This window comes from Zophobas morio, unplaced genomic scaffold (assembly GCF_036711695.1).
Source record: "Zophobas morio isolate AGI-343-1 ecotype UQ-CSIRO unplaced genomic scaffold, CSIRO_AGI_Zmor_V1 ptg000006l, whole genome shotgun sequence".
In the NCBI taxonomy this organism is placed as follows: Eukaryota; Metazoa; Arthropoda; class Insecta; order Coleoptera; family Tenebrionidae; genus Zophobas; species Zophobas morio.
The window spans coordinates 10,249,218-10,271,382 of NW_026972111.1; the positions used below are offsets into that span (position 1 = coordinate 10,249,218).

Below are 22,165 nucleotides of genomic sequence, written 5' to 3' on the forward strand. Positions count from 1 at the left end.
AAAATGCGAGTATTATTGGTGAAAAGTTGAGGTGAGAATGCGCGCTCAATCCGTATATACGCCGGGTCTGGCTATTCTGCGCCCGGCACGAAGGGGTTAACAAATTGTATTGTATTTAGCGTTACAGGAATTGCCTTTCATAGGACATGATGAAAGAATAGAATCAAATAACAGGGGGAATTTTCGGGAATTAGTGTCATTAATGTCTAATTACAATGAAAAATTGAATTTATTTTTAAATGAGGCGTCAGTTTTTTCAGGTACCTCAAAAACCATTCAAAATGACATTATTGAATCCACTGCGTTCGTAATTCAATCTGAGATCCATAAGGAAATTTTTGATAGCCCATTATTTTCGTGGTAAGTTGATGAGACAACAGATATAGTCTGTAAATCCCAGTTGCCTGTAATATTTCGTTATGTCGTTGAAGGAAATCCCGTAGAGCACTTTCTGGTTTTTTTCGATGTTAGTGCAGGTCGTTCAGCAAACGATTTGTACAATTTATTAATTAATGAATTCTCAAAATTTCATTTAAATACGAAGCTCATATCTCAGACATATGATGGGGCAGCAGTGATGGCTGGAGAACTTAATGAGCTTTGTAACCAGCCTAGCAAGGCTGGGGCGTGAGTTATAAAAAATATTATTTTTGAAAAATTAAATTATCTTTAATCGGGTAGCGTGTTTTTATCTCGTCTTCTACCTGAGAAGTGTTAATCACACATCACAGAAAAATGGGAATTCTCTTACCTTTCGAAACTTCCCTTTTCGCTGCTCGAGGGCACGGAGTCACTCACTAGTACCGCTGTTTCAATGCACTATTATTTTAACGGAAGGGTTGGCCGCAAAGTCCGCGAAAAGAAAGTCCAACTTAGTTGAAAATCGGTCACACATTTACACAAAAAAACCAAAATGAACAGGTGGATCACCGCTCGCGGTGACTTCCACAAATTTAGAAAATAAAACAAATAAAAATTTAACACTGAACAAAAAGGAACATTAAAACACTTTGAAGCAAAATTTAAAACAAAGAGCGCGACGAGAAGGAACGAGTTGCACACTACAAAATCCCGGCCAGAGAACTGACAAAAATTGACCAAACTACTCTTTTATAATTTTGCCAAGAGTGGAGACTCCACCCGACGTCAAAGGGGCTAACAAAGAAAAACCAATGGGATGAAACCCCCCTGTGTTGGAAAGAAGTGCTTTCTCGTTCTCTCTTGTCTATACCAGCAAAACACCCAAATCGCCGTCGATTTACATATTCTTATCAAAAAGTCCCTAACAATACCAATTACATTACACAATGAATCTATCGAACAGCTTTTTGGAGTGGCCACTGGCTCGCGACTTAATTAGGATAGTCAGCCATAGATCTCGAACCCATCAAACGTTCTTTTACTGGTGACTCGGTTGTTTCTCACAGGTGGAAACGCAAACTTTATTCCACCTGTGGTAGGCTAGATCTATGTCCGTCAACCATCCGAATTTCCAACCTTTTCTTTTCTCAAAACATGTGAACATAATTATTTATAACGTGAGGAATCACATCATGCCATTTCGATAACGGGATCTCTCAAACCAAGCCCTTCTCTGCCTCTGTGCCCATCCATCATGGTCGCTATAAAACTGTGCCGTTTCTTGAAATTCGACAAAGGGCTAGGCACGCTTGAAACTCAATTTACTTTTTTAACGACTCCCTCGGAAAAGATCGGACATGTGGTGCTATAAGGTTAACAGTTGACAGACATTTCATACGCTAAGAAAAGATTAATCAAGTTAATAGACATACTAATGGGATTTCAAAAAGAGGAAACACACTTTAATAAAATTTTTGGAAACCTTACGGATAATCTTGAACCACCGACAAAAAGAGCTAGATTTTATGATGAACCAAAAACTACTTATAAGGAAAAATTTGATCAAATATTACAACTTATTATTGATCAGATAAAAGTAATGTTCCTAGATATTGAAAATTTACAGTTTTTTGCGAAAGATTTTCCCATCCAATTAATTGGTAATCTTTGTGAACTTTACGACGTTTTTGATAAGAGTAAATTAGAAAGTCAGCTACGTACTGTTTATTTCCATCTATTCTAGGAGATTGTGCATCCTTGATAGAAACGTCAAATTTTATAGTAGTCAATGATCTTCATACATTTATACACTTTTATGAATTATCCTTAGAATTCCTGTAACATCTGCTTCAGTTGAGCGAATTTTTTCTGCCTTAAAACGTTTAAAAACATACACACGCAATACAGTCAGTCAGGATCGTTTGCAAGATTTAGCAATAATTTCAATAGAAAAAGACTTTGTACGAAATTTAATGAAATAACCTATTAGCGTAGGGAAATAATGTAGCATACACCACAAACTTAAAACATATATTTAATTATGTAAAACAGAAACAAGTAACTAAGCCTGCTCGGAACCACAGTCTCGTTATTATTAATACATATTTCGCGCCTTCCGATTTGCGGAGCGCCTTTGCTCGTCCTTGGGTGGATGGTGGAGACTACCGAAAGTAGCCGACAATTTGGCAGGCAAATCGAGTATTTGTAACAGTCGGCCACGCTACAGTTAGTCTGCGTCCTCGCAGACCATGTACAGTGTTTGCTTACTGTGAACAAATCGTGATTAGTGCTTTAGCCAATACGGATAAATTACGCTTGTGTTAGTATAGGAAAGGATAGTCTCATCGGCAAACAATATCGCGTTATAACCATGGTTGTTTCATTTGGAGGCAAACATTATAGCCTTGCAACCATTTACCTAACATAGTTGCTGCATGTGAAGGCAAACATCACCCCAGGCAAACGTTATTGCTTTGCAACCATTTACCTAACATAGTTGCTCTGTTTTGGGGAATCATTTTTAGTTCGTGTGATAGCGCTATCATTCTCTTCGTCATTTGATTCCTCACTCGTTTCATCACTTGAAACCTTCGTAGAGAAAGGTTTCATATGATCTACAGCAGAAACCCCCTTATAGGCCTTCTGAGATCGATATGACCCAGATAAGTCCTCAATACAATACCTGTCATGAGGTAAAGCTTTTGTCACCACATAAGGTCCACTGGATTTGGCCAATGTCTTTTTACTCTTCCCGTCATTGCTAGCAAGTTTCTTACGTATGAGAACTTGCTCACCCACTTCGTATGTTTTTAGTCGCCTACGCCTTTTATCATATCTCTCTTTTTGCTTCACTTGTTCGTTTACAATTCTTTCACAAGCTTCTTTTCTTTTTTTCTCTAACGTGTCGGCAGCAGATGGTGTCACATCAACCGCATTTTGGAGATATGCATCGTGTGGCGCTCTAGATTTATACGCAAAGAACAGTTCATAGGGACTCTTCCCTGTTGTAGCATTAATTGAACTATTTATAGTGTATCGTGTTTGAGACACCATTTCGTCCCACATCTCTTTATCACGTAACGATGCTGTGCGAGCGTTTAATATGGTGGAATTATACCTTTCCACTTGCCCATTGGCTCGTGGTGTGGCTGTTGCATTGTAAACAGTCTTAATACCAACCTTTTTGGTCAAATCAACAAACTTTTTACTAATAAAAACTGAACCTCTGTCGCAAATGATTCTTCTGGGTACCCCAACCCATTCAAAAATTTCGTTTAAGAATTTTAATACTGGCCCTACCTTTGCACTCTGCACCGGTTTCATAAAAGTGAACTTGGTGAAAGCATCCGCACCCACGATAAGGTAAGAATTTCGTTTCCAACTCTTCATTGTATTCATTGGTTCATTACCTTTATTTATCCTGCCTGTTTTCCTGTTACATTTTTATTATACAAGCAACCCAAACAGCGACTAACGTATTTTTTGACATATATTCTCATGTTGGGAAACCAATAACATTGATTAAAAAATTGCAATGTTTTTCCAATGCCAAAATGTTCCTTTTCGTCATGATTTTGAAACACAACTTGTCGTCTTGCATGTCGAGGAACTACCCATTTTGACTCTGGAGATAGCTTTCGATAGACTCTATTATCGATCAGTTCATATTCTTCTTGAATTTGTTTCTCATCTTTGTTTAAAGCTTCTCGTTGCAATACGTTGTTAATGTAGCGGCAACGATCATCTTGCAACTGAGTTGCTAAGATCCAGTTATCAGAGGAGATTCCCAAGATGTATCTCTCCTTTTCATTGTATTGAGCATTTCTCGCAATAAGTGTGCGAAATCATGGTGTTCGGGAAACGAACGGAATAACAGAGCCTTCCATTCGTTCCAGTCGTAGTTGTATGACGTCAAGTAGTCGTACCATGTCTTCGCGACGCCAGTGAGTCGACTCTGCATATTTTGTATGCTAACCATTTCGCTCCAGTTATTTGTTTCGGCCATCTGGTCAATTTTTTCAAGCCATTTAGCCATAGTCAGTTTCTGATCCGTTGGGTTAAACTCGGGGATGCACTCAGGTGACGTGCGGTATACCAAGGTGCGCGAATTATCGCGATGTACATTTTCGAGCGCGTTCGTTAGTCTCGATACCTTTTCCTCAAGTGTACGGATTTTTTCATTTGTTGACTCTAGTGGGTTTACCACACGCGACCTTATGGGTGGTGTATAAGAGCGATTGTTATCAGACACCTGTAGTCTATGCCGATGTGTTCGATGATGACGTAACCCCAATTCGTCGTCAGAATCGGAGGTTTCGTTATATTGGTCTTGCTGACTCATAATGCACCTGGATTGCTGCGTCAACCGTCCTTCGCCCAACGAGACGTACTCCCGCAATTTTTCGCCGTGCAATACCGCTGACTCGCCAAGAGCAATCAAAAACAGTTTCCTGTGGGAACGTGTTCCCGATAGTACTGCAGGCAATAAACTGTTGGGACGTTTTCCCAATTAAGGTGCAGGGACGTTTTCCCAATTTACTTGTGAGGGACGTTTTCCCAATTTACTTGTGAGGGACGTTTTCCCAAATAATATGCAGGGACGTTGTCCCAATTAAAGTGTAGGGACGTTTTCCCAATTTCACACACCACAGCAAGACACAAACTTGTGCAAACTTGCACAAATGCCACACGAACGGCCGATTGCGCAATAATACGCGATAATTGTTTTTTTTTTTGTCAGTAACGTGCTCTAATTAGTCCGAAAAACGAGGCACTATCCCACCGCTGCTTTATTAGCGTAGGGAAATAATGTAGCATACACCACAAACTTAAAGCATATATTTAATTATGTAAAACAGAAACAAGTAACTAAGCCCGCTCGGAACCACAGTCTCGTTATTATTAATACATATTTCGCGCCTTCCGATTTGGCGGAGCGCCTTTGCTCGTCCTTGGGTGGATGGTGGAGACTTCCGAAAGTAGCCGACAAATCGAGCATTTGTAGCGGGCAAATCGAGTATTTGTAACAAACCTTTATTTTATGACAAAATTCTAGATCATTTTGCTTCTAAAAAGGAAAGACGGATTCCATTAAAATATAGAGTCTCTTAAATAAATACATAATAATTTTATGATCCTTAATAATTTAGTGTATGGTATCACACGACTCGCGGGGACAATCTATGGTCAGGTAAGCTTTAAAAGCAATTGTCAATGCATAACATTATTATCTTAGCCTCTGTATTTGTAATGATAATAGTCTTGTCTGAATGCAGGTCTTTTCCGGGTAAGTGGTGGGTCTTAAATATGATTAAAATATGCAACAAATTTCACAGTTTTCGACACCAATTTTTATATATACTGTGGTAGACATTTATACAAAATTTCTAAACATTATTATTGAACAGTTATTTTCGAAGAGGAGATGTATTTTTAACGACGACGTTGAGTAGAGCTAAATTATTTGATCGGCATATATCGTCAATCCTAATTAAAGTACATAAAAATATTATTTGTCAAACGTTTTATTTTTGTGTTGAATTTGTGCAGTGAAACTGGAAACAGCAAGGTACATTCTTAATAATGCACAAATTTATAAAAATAATCATACAATAGTTGCCTCCTCGAGAAAAAAAGTCACGAGCCGCCGCTGCCTAAAATGCATTCTCGCGTTCTGTACCTGACCTCTCGCTGTGCTCTTTCGTGATCATGACCTCGTGCTGCACCTGCATCTGCTTTGGTGATATCGATCAGTCGTCCCGCTCTTTGGTCCCGATCTCCATCCCGATAATCCTCCCGCTCTTGGCTCTCCTAATCATTATGTAGACCTGCCGGCCCAAACGATACGCGTTCTCTCTGATACGTGTAATCAAATACATGCACGGGTTCGGCGTCAATACTCCAGTAATGGCTACCTTCCTACCTCTACCTCTACCTTCTCTTTTCGTCAGTTACAGGGACAGAATCTACGAACACGTGAGTATAAAGCAATTTATTAATCGTTATTACATTTAACAGTATTTTTTAGTATATCTTGTTGACTGCGCCAACGTACAAGACCTGAGCAAAACGAGGATTATTTTCGAATGTATGTGTCTTCCAGACATGTGTATTACCACGATCAACAAATCCTATGGAAATGATCAACATCCATTGACACCAGGCAGGGGCCCTCCGACCCTTGCATACCCGATTTTCCAAACCGTTCAGTCTGCGGTCCACTTGCTGGTAGTCAAATATCAGCAAATTGCCGCAGACAAACCACTCTGAGTCAATCCACGGAAGGGAACTGTCACCATTAAGAACACAACATTCTTTTCATCACCCCGTCACCACCACTTCCTCCACCAGAAGCTTCCCAGAGGCGACCCCGCTTCCTCCGTCACCTCGTCCCAGCATTTTGGGGGTGACACCATGTAGATGGGAAGTTTTCTACAAATTTTAAGCGGAAACACAGAGACAGTGTAACATAGAAAATGCAAAGGACACATTTCGGAACATTCTTGAATTTAAACCATTTAATGTTAGCGTCGAGGAACATCACAAAGAAAATATAGAGATGCCTCCAAGTTATAGAATAAGGTACACTGTTGATTCTTGTACTTGTGCCAGGTTGGATTTTGATCTTGCCGATTTTATCTTAAAGCTAAATATCGAAATTTAAAGTTAGAATTATTCATGAAGAATGTTCAGTTTTAAGAGATTATTTTTAATTTTAAAATTATTAACATACATAGCCTATTTATGATATATGTTGGAAAATTATAATTTATGTTAATAAAATTTCGACTTGAATGGTAGCACCTCCTATGGTTGTATTTAAGTACCAGCGCATTCCTCATGGTGCCCCGTAGTTGGGCTGCTGCCAAAAGTGAGACAGGTTGGATTACAGGAGCAACATTTTACGAATATGTAACAAATATCTTTTACCCTTGGCTCCTAAAGAACAACGTTAAATTTCCAATGCTCAAAATTCTTCTCATTGCCTTATTTCCTAACGCAACACATATCCTACAACCGCTGAATGTTGCTGTATTTAAAACACTTAAGGATAACAAATGGAAAGAACCTGTTCGAAAATGGCGACGGGGCCCAATTTAATACGGAACATCTTCCTCAAGTGTTAAAAACAACTATTGAAATAAAAATTACGCGGGATATTTTACGAAATCGTTTTAGAACTACGAGATTGTTTCCTTTTGACCCAAACGTCATTCATTATGAAACATTTTTTAAAACCAGCACAGATGCAAATGAATATAATAACAACCAGAATGCTGCTAAAATAGAAAAATATAACATATTATTAACCTTCCGGTACTGGCGCCGTGTCTGAAAGACTCAGTGGTCAATGTTTATGAGTGGAGTGACCAAATCGGCTGGAATATTCAGTACCTTCCTCATTTTTAGCGCACTTTTAATTTCACAAGTGGGTGCATATGTATACAACGTTCCTTATCCTAGTCCTACGCATTATTTTAGTCTGACAGACCCAGCAAGCACGTCTATTGCGCTTACTCGAAGAAGTACCGTCTGATTTTGACAGTGATGACGAAGATCAGACGGAGAATATTCTGAGAGGAGCTCGAAAAGACTCCAAGACCAAGAAGAGAAAATAGAGTTCCCACATTTGTCGGCAAAGATGGAATCACGATTTGGAAAAAACATCGTCCATTGCAGACAGTAAGAACTCGAAAATGTAACACAGTTTTCGTTTACCAGGAGTGAGATCAGCTGGAATCTGTGTTTCTTCGATGATATTTTGGAAAATATAGTTACGAATACTAACTTACACATAGATAAAATCGCCCAAATTTCAATCGTGAAAGAAGTGCCCAACATATGGATCTTATAGAAATAAAAACTTCTAGGTGACCCGCCATTTTTGAAAAAGTTAAACAAAAAAACAAATAAATTATGACACGCAGAGTTAATAACAATATAAATTGCACATATTAAACAACATATGGCGTGTAAATTTAATATACCAAATTTACCAGTGAAACTTTGGTCCATGATCCTGAGGGAATTTATAATTTTATTTTGTTGTTATTGTTCACTAATATTTTGTTTCAGAAATTTGGACACATCCTCATTGTTGACCGTTACCAGATCCAACGACCAATGGGCATGCATCACCCAAGGAGCCTCAGTTTTGAGGAAAACCCTCAAGGAACACCTATTCTTAGAAAAACGAAGACGCTAAATTCGGGACTGCTCTTCTCCGTAACCAGTGAAGGATCTGGAAGGCTATTTAGATGCAGCGACAGCAAGACTCTCTGGCCACATTTTCCAGTAAAAGGACCTGTTAGAACTCAGGGAAAAAGAAAACGTCGCCAAAATGGAAACCCCGGACCTCTTCGGAAAAAACCATTTACAAAAAAATTAAAATTATAAAATATTCAAATGTTAATAAAACCTTTATATTAATTTTTTGTGTTTATATTATTTTTTAATTTTGTAAAATGAATTACTTTTTTCTACTTTGCGTTAACAATGGCCTCATTATTAAACCGAAACCAGTTTAATAATGGGATCAATTGTTAAACTGTTTTTAGTATTATTTTATTTTATACGATTGGCGGGCATAGCAATCTTTATGCATCCAACTTCGCGAGCTACTGTCACTTGCACTTTTATTTTTCTTTAAATTCAATTGGAATAAGCGTAATGCCACCATAGCAAGCCTCTTTGTTATTCACAAACAATATTCTAAAAAATAAACACAATTACATACAATCAGTGTAATTAAGAAAAGTAAATCGTATCAAAACATAACCTAACATATAATGCAATTATGAATTTGTATGAAATTCAGAATTGTGAATATTAATGGTAATCGTAGCATTATCTCTAGCCGTGATTGACATATTTGGAATACTCTGGGCGTACACATGTTTCTCAAAGTTGGTCTTTTCGGAACATTCAATGTATGAATTTTGGCTGTTATTTATTACATTTTCATTACAAACATAAGTTTCTGAAGTAGTACAGTCTGAAGTTGAAGGGCCTTGGCCTTCATCCAAAGTACAAGTGCTTCTTCTTGCCTTTACCTTTAGCATTTCCGCAATTTCTATTTTTTTATTCAAAGATCCGTCGATGTAACCCTCAGCCACAGCTGCACTTTTCCAACCGCCGTGTTTTTTATTGTTATTAAATCACCACCGCTATTGGCTAAGCTTGTTGCACTGGAGCGTCTGTAACAATTTCGCTACTTCTGCCCCCCCCCCCCACTTTTCTTCTTTTTGATTTGCTGAGATTTCAAACTTGGCACTCAAACTTCTAATGATTCCTGCCTCATCCGCTCAAATTGAACGATTTTTTTCAACATGGGCATTAATTCATACATCAATTAGAAATAAGCTAACATTTGAAAGATCAAAAAAACTCATGCACGTTTATTATGCATTAAAGATACAAGAGAAAAAACAAGTTGATGACGACTTTAACGAGTTATTATTTGAAGATGAATAATACAGTACATGTTATTATTAATTCCTACCATCCGGTTTTTTAAGTTTTTAACTTTTGAGTTTTTCTGTATTAAATTTTTATTTTTTTTGTACAATTTTTTACAAACAAATTTTTTATTTGTCAGTTTATATTTAACCGTTATTTTGTCTACATAGTAACGGAGTTTACATGAACTCACTTAAAGTTTACTTTACATAGACTAGATGAACTCTTAGATGGATTTAAACGTTTAAAAAATAGCAACGAGGTGGATTACAACTTTGGTGACATTGGTGTAGAGACGTTTTGGCAAAGTGTAGCAAATTTGAAAAATAGTGATGCGGAATTTAAATATAAAAATTTAGCTAAAACGGTGCAACATTTACTCACGCTGTCGCATGGCAGCGCAGATGTAGAGAGATCTTTTTCTCAATCAAAATTAGTTTTAAGAGAAGAAACATCTAAGATGTCACTAAAAACGTTAAATTCTCTTATTAATATTGAAGATTACGTTTATTTTATGATAACAAACCTGAGTTCATTTTGCTAGGCAAGGATATTTTATCAATGGCAAGAACAGCACACAGCATATATAACCAATATTTGGAGTGTGAAAAACTGCGGAAGAATGCTGCTATTCTCGAACAAAATCGCGATGAAGAAGAAAAAAGAAATAGACAATCTGAAGTAAATAAGTTTACTGCTCAGAGACAAGACTTAAAAGAACTATGGTCTAAATACGATGAAGTAAGAAAAATTAAAAAAGGGGAACACACTGTCACAGAAAGTATATTGTCAAGTGTCAATAGCCTATCAGATCTGAATAAAAAGAAGAAGTAGCTGACAAAAAAGCTTTTGTATTACAAGCCAACATTTTACAAAGAAAAGCATCTACTCTTGATGAGTTAGTAAACAAAATGAAGACTGAATGACACTGCCTAATTTAAATTTAGGATAAGTTATTATTTGTGGCGAATTTATTTTTACTGCTTTATTTAAGCATTTATGTTTTTTGTTTTTTAAATTTGGAATAAGTTTTTATTTGTGACAAGTTTACTTTTATTGTTTTCTGAGAATACATTTTTTTGTTTTTTTTTCTTGTGCAATAAAGTGCGTGATTCCAAATTCTACTAATTTGATATATTAAAAAAACTTATTTTCAGATGTACCCATTGTGGTCACTAAATAGTCCCTATTTTCGCATAGCCAAATGGTGACAAAGTCCCATTTTATTTTTTAAAATGACTTGGAACCCTAGTATCAAATCTAACTTTTGTGTTTCGTGTCGGATTTTATTGCAATTGGTCTTAAACGAAGCGTCCCGTGACGCATGTGACGGGAGTGTTTTCCTTTTTTAAATCAGTCCACCGGTTTCGAAATTACCGATTTTGAAAGACACGTTAGTCCGAGCGAAGTCTGAATAAATTAATAACTTTCTTGTTCATTGACGGATTCGTTTGTGGCAGGTGTTAAAAGACGCGTCCCGTGACGTAAGTCACTTACGTCACGGCAGTGTTATCGGTTTTGAAATCAGGCCATGGGTTCGGAAGTTATAGCACGTTTAATATTTAATAATCCGAGGTTTTTCTAGAATAAATTAAATCCAATGAATGTTATCTTACCTATTAACAGTGGGTAAGATAGACGAAATTTATCGGCACCTTGAAACACAATTTAAGTATTAACAAAAATTTAATTTAAATATTATTAACAATTTCCTAATATTAGTGCTCATTTACAATGCGCATAAAGTATACGGATGTCCTAAGCATTAATGCGTAAAAAATTATGCTTAGTACTCTATGCTTGTATTCGTTCACAATGGACATAAGAACTTCTGTATGGATTGCTGAACTGTGCAAGCGTAAAACAACCTAACCTGTACATTGCTGTCAAAACTAGTATTTTAATTTTTTGGTTATATTTATTTGGCTGGTGTTTGGAATGATTACAGTCGGTTCTTTACATTAATATATTTTCCTACAAGTTGAAGATACAGTTTCTGTAGTCTCTTGCCAAATATTTTCAGTCCTTAGTATCATTGTAATTCTTGCCACTTTTATCATACAAATAGTCCTCCCTCGATGGGCTGCCACCTTATCGTGATGAGGGAGAGCCGTGTATTTATGCCGGTTTTAGCCCAAACTCACGTCTTTAAATATTCAAATCACGCGAATTCTTCGTTCTTAAGTATTGCAAAACCTAACGCTAACAATTACCAGGACATTCTGATCACTTAAGCACACAAGGAAGCTGAAAGAATAAAAAACAAAAAAGAAGTAATTGAAAAACAACTAGGAAGATAATTTCAAACAACTATGTGAGAGTGAATGTAAAACATTATTTTGCAGAGTGTGTAAAATATGTATCCATTGGTATCAGTGTGATTATCCAGAATATATATAAAAAGTACCATGTGCACTTCGTATGAATGTATGAGGAGCGGAAGCATACTAATTCTGTTCTAAATGAAACTGCTGACATCTTCAAGAAGAAATTGCCCAAAGGATTCAAAATATATTATAACTACTTAGTAATTATATTCAAAAACCGTGCAAAATCCTATTTGAATAAACACCAGACTCCGCATTAAACTACCGTCAGATTTTTTGAAATGCTTTAAAGTAATCCAAAATTTTCTTCGTTCTGGCAAATTGTTAAAAACTTTATCATTGTATAAGTTTCTAGGTTGTCTATCCAATTCATTTAAATTATTTACGAAATGAGGGAAAATCGACACCAGTAGTGGCGGCCATTTTTGATTTTTTTTTACTCTTTGAGTATCAAAAGACTTGGTCATGAGCAAATATTTCAAAAAGATGACTAATTAATTATGAAAGGTTAATCATAAAAAAATTTTCATCGGATTCACTAAAATATAAATTATCTTAATTCTTATCAGACTATTCATGTTTGCGATTGTATTGTAACAGAACAGTTAAACCATTGGCTAAAGAATCATTGCTGCACGTGGGGATTGTTCTTGTAAAATTTACTCACCCCACTGTACTTCGATAAAAGGAAATATTGCTTGTTTTCAACCCCATAGTTTCGCTGGCTCTATAAGTGTAGTCGTTGATACTTCCTTTAAACGAAACCCATCGGCCGGCTCGAGAGGAGAAAACCTCTATAAAAGAACCGACATCGAAAACCTGCGGGACACCGGGCGCACCTTGTGGTATAAATGCCTTCTCACCTCATATCGTGGGAACAAAATTGGAAAAAAAAAACTCCTACCAAAAAGCCTAATATAACAGGAGGAATACAGCTAGCGTCGAGCGGATTAAGCCCTGTTAGCAGGATAAATTTTAAATGTTGGATATATGAGCACTTGGCGACCGAATGTAAAGGACCGGATAGAACGAAATTATGCTATAAATGTGGATGGGATGGACATAATGCAAAGAAGTATCACTGAGAGGATTCTTGCCCAGTATGTAATACAACCGGGAATAAAGCAGGAAGTGGAAAGTGGGAAGCCTATAATGGACAAGGGTAGATCTGACAATGACAACGACGAATCTAAACAAAAAAGAAGAGAGAGAGTCACAGATACACAAATGGTAAAGCAGATGGAATTTGAATACAGATAAGGCAGAATGGACGAAGAAACTGATCCCCAACGTAAAGTCATGGATTGAGAGGAATGGAGCGTAATTAACTTTCGGGCTAAAACAGTTCCCCACGGGCCATTGAGCCTTTGGGAGTTATAGCAAAAGAATAGGGAAAAGTTCCAGTTCTATGTGTTATGAATGTGATAACCCTGAGGATACCCCACAACACGCGGTTCTGAGATGTAAGAAATGACGAACGGAAAGACACTGAGACAAGAGACAATTTCAGCGGACAATATCAGCTTCGACATTTAGGCAATTGAAGCAGCGAATAAAGAAAATCAAGGAATTTGACGAAGAATACTTCATCAAGCGACTGCTATGGAACAACCGCAAGAGAATTAATGAAGCCGCTGTTAATGGAATATTGAGCGTTATTAAGAAATAAGTTTATAAGATCATTGTTACATTTTTGTTTTTTGTTTGAATAGTAAATTGGTTTGAAAAATAATCCCAATTTTAAGTTCGCATACCTTAAACAACGGAGCACGTTTATAAGTGAATGTCATAGATGAGAGAATTGGAGGCAGAACAATTAAAAATTTTGAAATGTGACGACTTCCAAAAAACTTTGAAACGCGACAACCGTGAGTCTTATGAATTTTACTTTGGCAACTGAGCACCACCGTGTTCGCAATAAAATTACCTTACAGAGGAAGGTCATCATCTCTATAAATTGGCAACCGATGCTAATCAAACGATTCGGCAACTGAAGAACAAAATGGCATCTTACCAAGAACGTCTAAAAAGGGCAAAGGCGACTGATTTTCCAGAATTATTGAATGATGTATCAGATACTACATATAATTTTTTGCCACGAGAACGGAATCAGATATTAAAGCTACAGGCTAGAAGATTTACATTGGAGCAGAAAATAATCGCCTTAGCTGTAATGAAAAGCAGTGGCAAGAGCTATCGCCTGTTTCCAAGCTTTTTTCTTTACCTGGCCGTGAAACATTGATAAACCTTCTGCGTAAATTGGCGTTTAGAGCGGATATCATTATTAATATCAAAATTTTGTAGTCACTCATATTATCTGTACAAAAGATGGATACTCAAGAGGGAAGCTGCATCTTAGTTTTTGATGAGATAAGCATAGAAGTCCATCATCAGTACAACGAAAAGCAAGATTGCATTGACGGTTTTCAGAACCACGGATGTAGAAGAAAGGCCGCATTTGCAAACTACGTCAACGTTTTTATGTTGCAAGAGGCGTGTAAAGAGTGGAAGCAGCCTCTAATGTTCACCTCTAAAAGTTTATCGGACTTAATGTTGTAGCTGGAGTTTGCGATCAAAGCTCAGCTAATCAGAAGGTCATTGTACTTAAAGAAAACACTGTTCGCAAGAGTCAACGAGATGCTGAGCAAGATAACGGCAAGAGCTTTACAGTGGGCGAGAAACGCATTATTCCACTGTTTAATGTGCCATATTTGTTTAAAGGTTTGCGCAAGAATTTATTGAACAAAGACCTTCATTTTGAATTAGAAGGCAGCAAATATGTGGCAAAATGGAAACATGTGCAAGAGTTTTAAGCTCGATGTAGCGGACGACACACGAAAATAAACAAAATGAAGGTTTCGCTATAAAGTTTTTAGTAATAGTGTTGGTTCATTAATGTGGAGATTATCTAAATCGAACGGTAATACTGCTTAAGCTTTTAACTGAAATATTGTATTTTCATGTTCTTTTTTCACAGATAGCGGACTACGTGAAGAAGCTGGTGGTACAGCTAAACTACTGCTGTTTTTGGATAAACTGTTATACTAATAGCTCGAATCCTGAGAGCTGGTAGAGATATGCTATTCAGGTTTTGGAAAAAATGTCGTTCGTGTTCCATCAATAAAAAATTTAGTGGCAACATTGAGAGGATTTATAGAGTTAAAGCATAAACTCCTCGAACATGAAAACTTTCAACACTTTTTGCTCAGACCGGTTAATCAGAACCCGTTAATTTTTTTTTTTGGGTTTTTTTTGAGTATACGCAGACATAGTGTTCGCGAAATGTTTCCCCCAACGTTAACCACTTCATTAATTCTTTTAAATCATGACTTGAATGAGCAATTTCTTGTCAGTACACTTTCCGGGATTGAATTGTGAAGCATTTAAAACCATGTCGCTTTGAGTTAGGTGGAAGGATAAATACACCTACTCCGTTGGATCATGTTCGTAAGAACCAAGCGACCTTGTTGGTGGTTCCTAAAGTAATTTTTAAATAAATATTTTTTTAGTTCTGGAACGTTAAAGAAACACTTGCATGATTTCATCCTTACAAGTGACTCTGCTTTTGTTTAAGTCGATATGGTTTGGTGACCCTTTGAAACTATAAATTGATAGAGATTATACATACAAAAGGCTTCCTCTAGAGACAGAAGCAATTTTTCTTCAGTCTGGTCAAAAATGTGATTTGTTTTCGTTCCTGCTGGACAATTCCACGTATAATTCAATTAACTGATCATCATCAAATAAAACATCTGTGCAGTCCGGACCTGCATACATACTTCAACTTCGTATTTATCGTGTATCCATTGTTTGGGATTTTACTCAGCAAAAAAAATGTGGCGACACAGAAAAATCTGTTCTCAAAACCCAAATGCGGGTTCCGGAAGTAGATCTTACGATGCACATCACTTAATTACACGACTTTTAAGGATAAGAGTGTTTCCAAGAATGCAAATGCTTTTGGGGCGCGCTATATCGAATTACACCGCGAAAAACATCTTATCAACATGCGCGAACTTGCAAAAATTCTTATGGAAATACAGAAAATAGACTGTTCTGTACAAAATTTGTTTCAAGCATTAAATCCCAGGAACTATAAGCACTTAGTTACTGCTACCAAAATAATAGCAAACTATGACCCAGAAACAGAAATCTATTTAAGTTCAACATTTGCGATTAATATGGGAACCACCCTGAACCTAAGAACTACGATTCAGTTAATTGAGGGGCATTGGATGATACGGTCTAAAAGTTTTTGCTTTGGTGGATGCAAAAACGTTTTATGTATTCAACCAAGAAGTTTATGTGGGCCAACAGCCAGACCTGTGGAACCATTCAAACACAGAAATATCACTTTTGATAATTGGTCTAGCAGCTACCCGTTGATAACAAAATTGCTCAACGACTATGAATTGGCAACAGAGGAACTATGAGAAAAAATAAACGTGAAATGCCACTCGAGTTACTAAACATAAAAACATAGAAGTCAGAAGTTCAAAATTTGCATTTCAAGCAGATGTAAAGCCGGTATCGTATATGCTAAAAAAAAAAAATAAAAACGTAACTCTAATCACTAAATTACATCACAATAACACAATTGACGAGGCGTCAAAAGATTTGCGCAAACCAGAACACATTGCTTTTGATAATAGTAAGAAGGGAGGAATTAAAGCGGTTAACGAACGTTCAAGAAATTATAGCGCGTCAAGGAACAGTAAAAGATGGCCGTTAACACTTTTTTAAACCAGAAATCGGCAGTCAACATTTCTATTAGGGGAACGGACGACACTGCCGCCGGAACTACCGTGGCCAATGTCAACCTGAACCGGCACTTGGTGAAGACGAGCACATGAAAATTGTCCACGTCACCTTCGCCGACGGACAAATCAAGACGCTGAATGTGTCAACGTCTCCATCGGTACTAGAAAAATCACCAGCACCGTCATCGCCCTGTTCGAAGGAGAAAACACAAAAACGCTTTTCGGAGCCGATTTTTTTGAGGACGCGGGTCTCGTAATCGACTTAGCGGGAAAAACATTCTGTTTCCGCGACAGGCCGCTCCAGCACCTGCCATTGATTCGAAAGGACGACGTACAAGAGCGAGTTCATGGAGGAAAACAGAAATTTCAGCCCTGCCCCGGCATTTAGTATCCGAAGCTAAATTACAGATATTAACTCTGGTTACCAATCTTCAAGCGTCTACTGATGTGAGTCAAAGTACTACGACGGCATCTCAGAGAACACCACTATGTGTGATCGGCTTCTTTAAACTAACAAATATAAAACCAAATTGGTCTCTGTTGATTGAAAAAAAGGATGAAGAAATAGTTGCGTTCAAAGGTCACTCTGAAGTTGAACTTCTCGCAGAGTGTAGCAATAGCCATGATTTTTAAAACTAAAAAGGAAAAATATCATAAGGATATGTCTTGGCCCAAAAACGGAAGCATCAGGCTTGACTTCCGAATTCACATCATCAATTCTCAGAACGAATTGACATAGATGGTTCCATCCAGAGCTTCAAGCTTTCATCTTCGAGTCACCGTCATTAGAAAATGTGAGATATGAGGTCGGTAAATCCAATTCTCGTAAAATTTATATTATACAATTAGCTTAATATCAGAAAGAATTGTTGGTGAACTGTTACCAAATATGTTGAAAAAGCATGAAGAAATATTTCAACGCACGCTTTAAATATATAGTGCTACGCCTCGTTCTAATTTAAGTGACCCAGGGCTGTCATACCCCAACGAAACGAGCATTAAGCACCGGCACTCAGGGTTTCGCTGGGAGCAGGGTTCGTGGTTCAATTTATTTAGGGCGCCAGCAACGACCTGCTGAGTCACTTACGTTCCCGTTGCCGGAACGATAACGGTAAATAAAAAAACTACTTGGTCTTTCCTCCTCTCTCACTTTAAACTTACCTTCACTTCTGACTAAACTGTGTGTGCACTGAACTGGAAGCAGGATAAGGACACGAGTAATCCCCTTATTAAAATAGTTTATTTACACAAGAAAATAATGACAATTCTCATTAAGCAAAAAGAAAAAAATAAAGAAAAGATTACTTCGGGTTTGCTAAGACTGTTGGAACTACAATAACGCTCAAAAAAAGATGTCTAATACTGTGGGTTTCCAAAATATCTGACTAGAATCAAGTCATGAAAGCGCGAAAAATAAGTACTTATTTGAACGCTCCGCTCTCGCTATTAAATACTTTTCCCCAAACAAATGAAAGATTAGAACTCTTTAACAATACTGGTAATATGAACTTAACTCTAAACTTATCTGACTACGACCTTCGTTGCTCCTCCTGGCTACGATTCGTACTTCAAAAAATATACTGAAGTCGACTACGTGGTGACCTCGACAACAACAACAGCTCCATCAGAAGCTCTACCTACTAGTGCTCTTGCTTGACCCTAGTGCCACGGATAATGGCCACGTTGCCTTTCCACGTGTCTTTACTTCATCACATCTCGTTCAAAATTTCGGTTACGCTCAAAATTCTCTTGGCTATCACAACACCATGTCCTGCTTGATTCAAGACCTCAAAGAAAGCTTTTTCGGTTTCTAATCGAAAAATTTCTATCCTCCACAAAATGGCTTCCTGTTCACAAAAAAACGTGGAATGGATATCACCCAACTTCTGGCTCCAAAAATACTGGTGAACGGAATCATCCACTTCAACAACGAGCTTGCTTTACTCTAGCTTTAATCCAGCCTTATTTCCCTAAAGTAATTAACTTTAGCTAGAGACCAAAATCAACCGAAATTACCTTATCAAAAGGGATCTCCACGTGCTTCGCACTAACTCGTGGCTACACAACTGCGGTCGGCAAAACTTTCAAATATGTGCCCCAGACAATCTCCCCTCGCCAAAACTCAAACTTCGTTCCATCGGGAACCTCACAAAATATCGATGGAGACCGATTTTTCTGGGCACCACACTAGCGTCCTTTCGCCATCTTTTCTAGTGATGTGAAAAATCGATTCGATTCTTGAATAATCGATTGTATCTCATACTAAAGAATCGATTTTCTGTAGATATTTTAAACTTCGATTAATATTTAAATCGATTATTTTTTACGAGAATCGGCTAAAAAAATCAATACCCGTTTAGAAAAATCTAGTGACTTTAGCCACATTTGCGTGGTACTGGTTACCGTGCTGTGCATTGAATGTTGTTCTGTGTGTGGTTCTTTGGTTTTGCTGTTGCTATGGTTACCTACATCGTGCCTACATCCCACATTTGTAAAATCATCGTATGTGCATGTGAAATACTGAAATGCCTAGATTGAAGATTTGGCGGAAGTGGTAAAATCCCCCTTTTTTGTAAGTAAAATTATTAATCCGTGTATTAATCTTGCCAGATTTTTTGTTCGTAGAGTTTAGGTAAACCACGATTTTATATTTTATCAATATTTTAGATATTAGGATGTCGATGCCAACGTCCAAATCTATTAAACGATATTTTACAAAAATCGATGCAATATCCTCAAGATGTAGATTTTGTCTCAAAATAGTTAAAAATCATAGTAATACTACTAATTTGCTCAGCCACATGAAAAGGAAGCATCCTATGATCCCTTTGAATCAGAAATCGATAATGAATGTAGAATCAAAATCAGAGCAAGAGGAGCCATGTAAAAAAAGACAATGTTTCGAGAAGCCCACATCCCCTATTATTCAATCCGAACCTGGGTGCAGTGGTAGCAGGACAATTGAAAGAAGTTGTGATAATATATCGAATTTATCAGAAGCAACAACTTTAAGCATCTTGGATAGCTCATCATTTTCACATATCAAAGGAAAACAGAAAAAAGTTACTGAAGTGTTTGAAGAAGTATCTTCATATACAGGTTTGTTCAATAATTGAGCAATTTATATTACAAAATTTATTTAAATTTTAGAAGGTGGTAGAAATGCCAGTAAGATTACAAATGCCATTTTGTATATGCTGGCTGTAGATAACATGCCACTGAAAACTGTAGAAAATAAAGGGTTTAAGAAGTTTTTACAAACTACACTTCCACTGTACAAACTACCATGCCGAAAAACTTTCACGAATATGATGGATGAACGGTATGAAGTTATTAGCTCTCAAATTAAAGAAGATTTTAAGAATGTTTTAAATTTCACAATAACAACGGATATATGGACTGATTCTTTCAACACTCGAAGTTTTATGGGAATCACCGTACACTTTTTTAACATGGGTGAATTAAAGTCTGTGAATATTGGTGTGATTATGTTAGAAAAAAGTCACACCGGTGAATATATATGTGAAAAATTAAATGATTTATGTGTGCAGTGGAATATTGACAAGGAAAAAGTAACGGCTATTGTAACGGACAATGGAAGCAATGTTGTGAAGGGGGCATACCTTTGTTTTGGAAAAAAAAAACATCTTCCCTGCTTCGCTCATACACTGAACTTAGTAGTTACAAACGCCTTAAAACTTACAACTCATCTAAGTGATATTATCAATAAGGTTAAAGAGATTGTTGCCTTTTTTAAACATAGCACCAAGGCAACTGAGGAATTGAAGTCTCAACAAATCCAAAATGGGGCGCCAAATAATAAAACGTTGAAGCTAATCCAGCAGTGTGAAACTCGTTGGAATTCAACGTACCTAATGTTGCAGAGATTTTTATTGTTGGCAACTTACATAAGTTCAGTGCTATTTAATTACAAAAATCCAACTATGGTTAATCATGATGAAATTGAAATTTTAGAAGAAGTTGTTTTAATTTTAAAGCCATTTCAATTACTTACTACAGAAATTTCAGGTGAAAAATATGTAACAGCAAGCAAAATAATTCCTCTGGCACATTGTTTAAAATTGTCCTTAAATCGTTTGGATGGTTCTACTGAGTTTGGGAAAGAGCTCATCACAAATTTGGGTAATGAAGTACAGAAACGTTTCTATTCTGAGGAATCTTTTATTGAGAGAAATGAAATATTAGCAGTAGCAACTGTTATTGACCCTCGGTTTAAGAAAATACATTTTGAAAGCGCACGATCGTTATCAAATACATTAAATATTATATCAAAAATGTTTCCAACAAAAACAAGGGAGGTAGACTCTGAAGGATTTTTTAAACCAGTTTCTGATAATAGTAATGATATATGGAATATTCATGAAAATTTGGTTGTTAGTAAAGAATCTCGAATTTCAGATGTAAATAGTGGAAATGGTTTGCCAACAGAATTGAAGCAGTACTTAGACCAATCGATTATTGCTCGAAATGATGATCCAATTCAGTATTTTAAGCAGTTAAAGATAGCGTTTCCTGAATTGTATAAAATTGCAACCAAGTATTTGTCAGTTGTTGGTACATCCGTACCATGTGAGAGACTGTTTAGTAGAGCGGGAGAGATCTTAGCAGACAAACGGTCTAGACTAACAGGACCACATTTGTCAAACTTAATATTCCTGAGCAGTATTGAAGATAAGTACTGGTTTGAATAATTTACAATTATATTTTTGTTTTAAGAGATAAATTTAATTTTTATGTTTACGACTGAATATTATTGATTTTGTATTTTATTGTATTAAGTTTATTTTCATTTAAAATGTTCACAAATTTTTTATTTTTTTACTCCAATTAAAGTTTATGACAATGTTGGAACTTTTTTTAACATTTTCCACAAAACGATTTAATCGAATCGATTATTTTGATTTGTGATTAATTGAATCGATTAATGGTCTAATCAAACTTTATCGATTTATCGATTCGATGTTTTTCGGACCAAAGTCGCATCACTAATCTTTTCTCCGACCTTTCTACCACGCATCATCGCACGCATCCCATCGACTTAACCCTTAATTACTCGCATGCGTGTATAAAATACACGCAGTTGACGTTTTTGTCGGCCATTTGCTAAAAACTATTTCAATGCGCAAGCGCTTCTAGGTATTCCTCATTTATCTTTCTTATAAGCATTTGAGGTTAAGAACAGCGACCGTACAGTGTGTTATTGCTAATTAAATTAGTTTGATTTTGTCCTGTGTACAA

General features: G+C 36.7%; 3 protein-coding genes across 3 annotated transcripts in view; 2 read left to right on the forward strand and 1 right to left on the reverse strand.

Annotated features, from left to right (window-relative positions):
- The window catches only part of LOC135123185 (uncharacterized), a 32,278-nt gene extending 21,625 nt beyond the window's left edge, over positions 1–10,653 (forward strand). The window contains exons 4-6 of the mRNA XM_064047680.1: positions 8,437–8,667; positions 9,452–9,461; positions 10,364–10,653. Coding sequence (XP_063903750.1) covers positions 8,437–8,667; positions 9,452–9,461; positions 10,364–10,653 — 531 coding nt within the window. The remainder of the gene's footprint in view (positions 1–8,436; positions 8,668–9,451; positions 9,462–10,363) is intronic.
- LOC135123821 (uncharacterized) overlaps positions 1–22,165 on the reverse strand; it is a 183,826-nt gene that overhangs the window by 100,967 nt on the left and 60,694 nt on the right. The window lies entirely within an intron of this gene.
- LOC135123553 (E3 SUMO-protein ligase ZBED1-like) lies at positions 19,133–21,768 on the forward strand. The gene is made up of 3 exons (XM_064048332.1): positions 19,133–19,478; positions 19,574–20,005; positions 20,057–21,768. The coding sequence occupies exons 2-3, from the start codon at positions 19,582–19,584 to the stop codon at positions 21,616–21,618; spliced, it is 1,986 nt and encodes a 661-aa protein (XP_063904402.1). The 5' UTR covers positions 19,133–19,478; positions 19,574–19,581; the 3' UTR covers positions 21,619–21,768.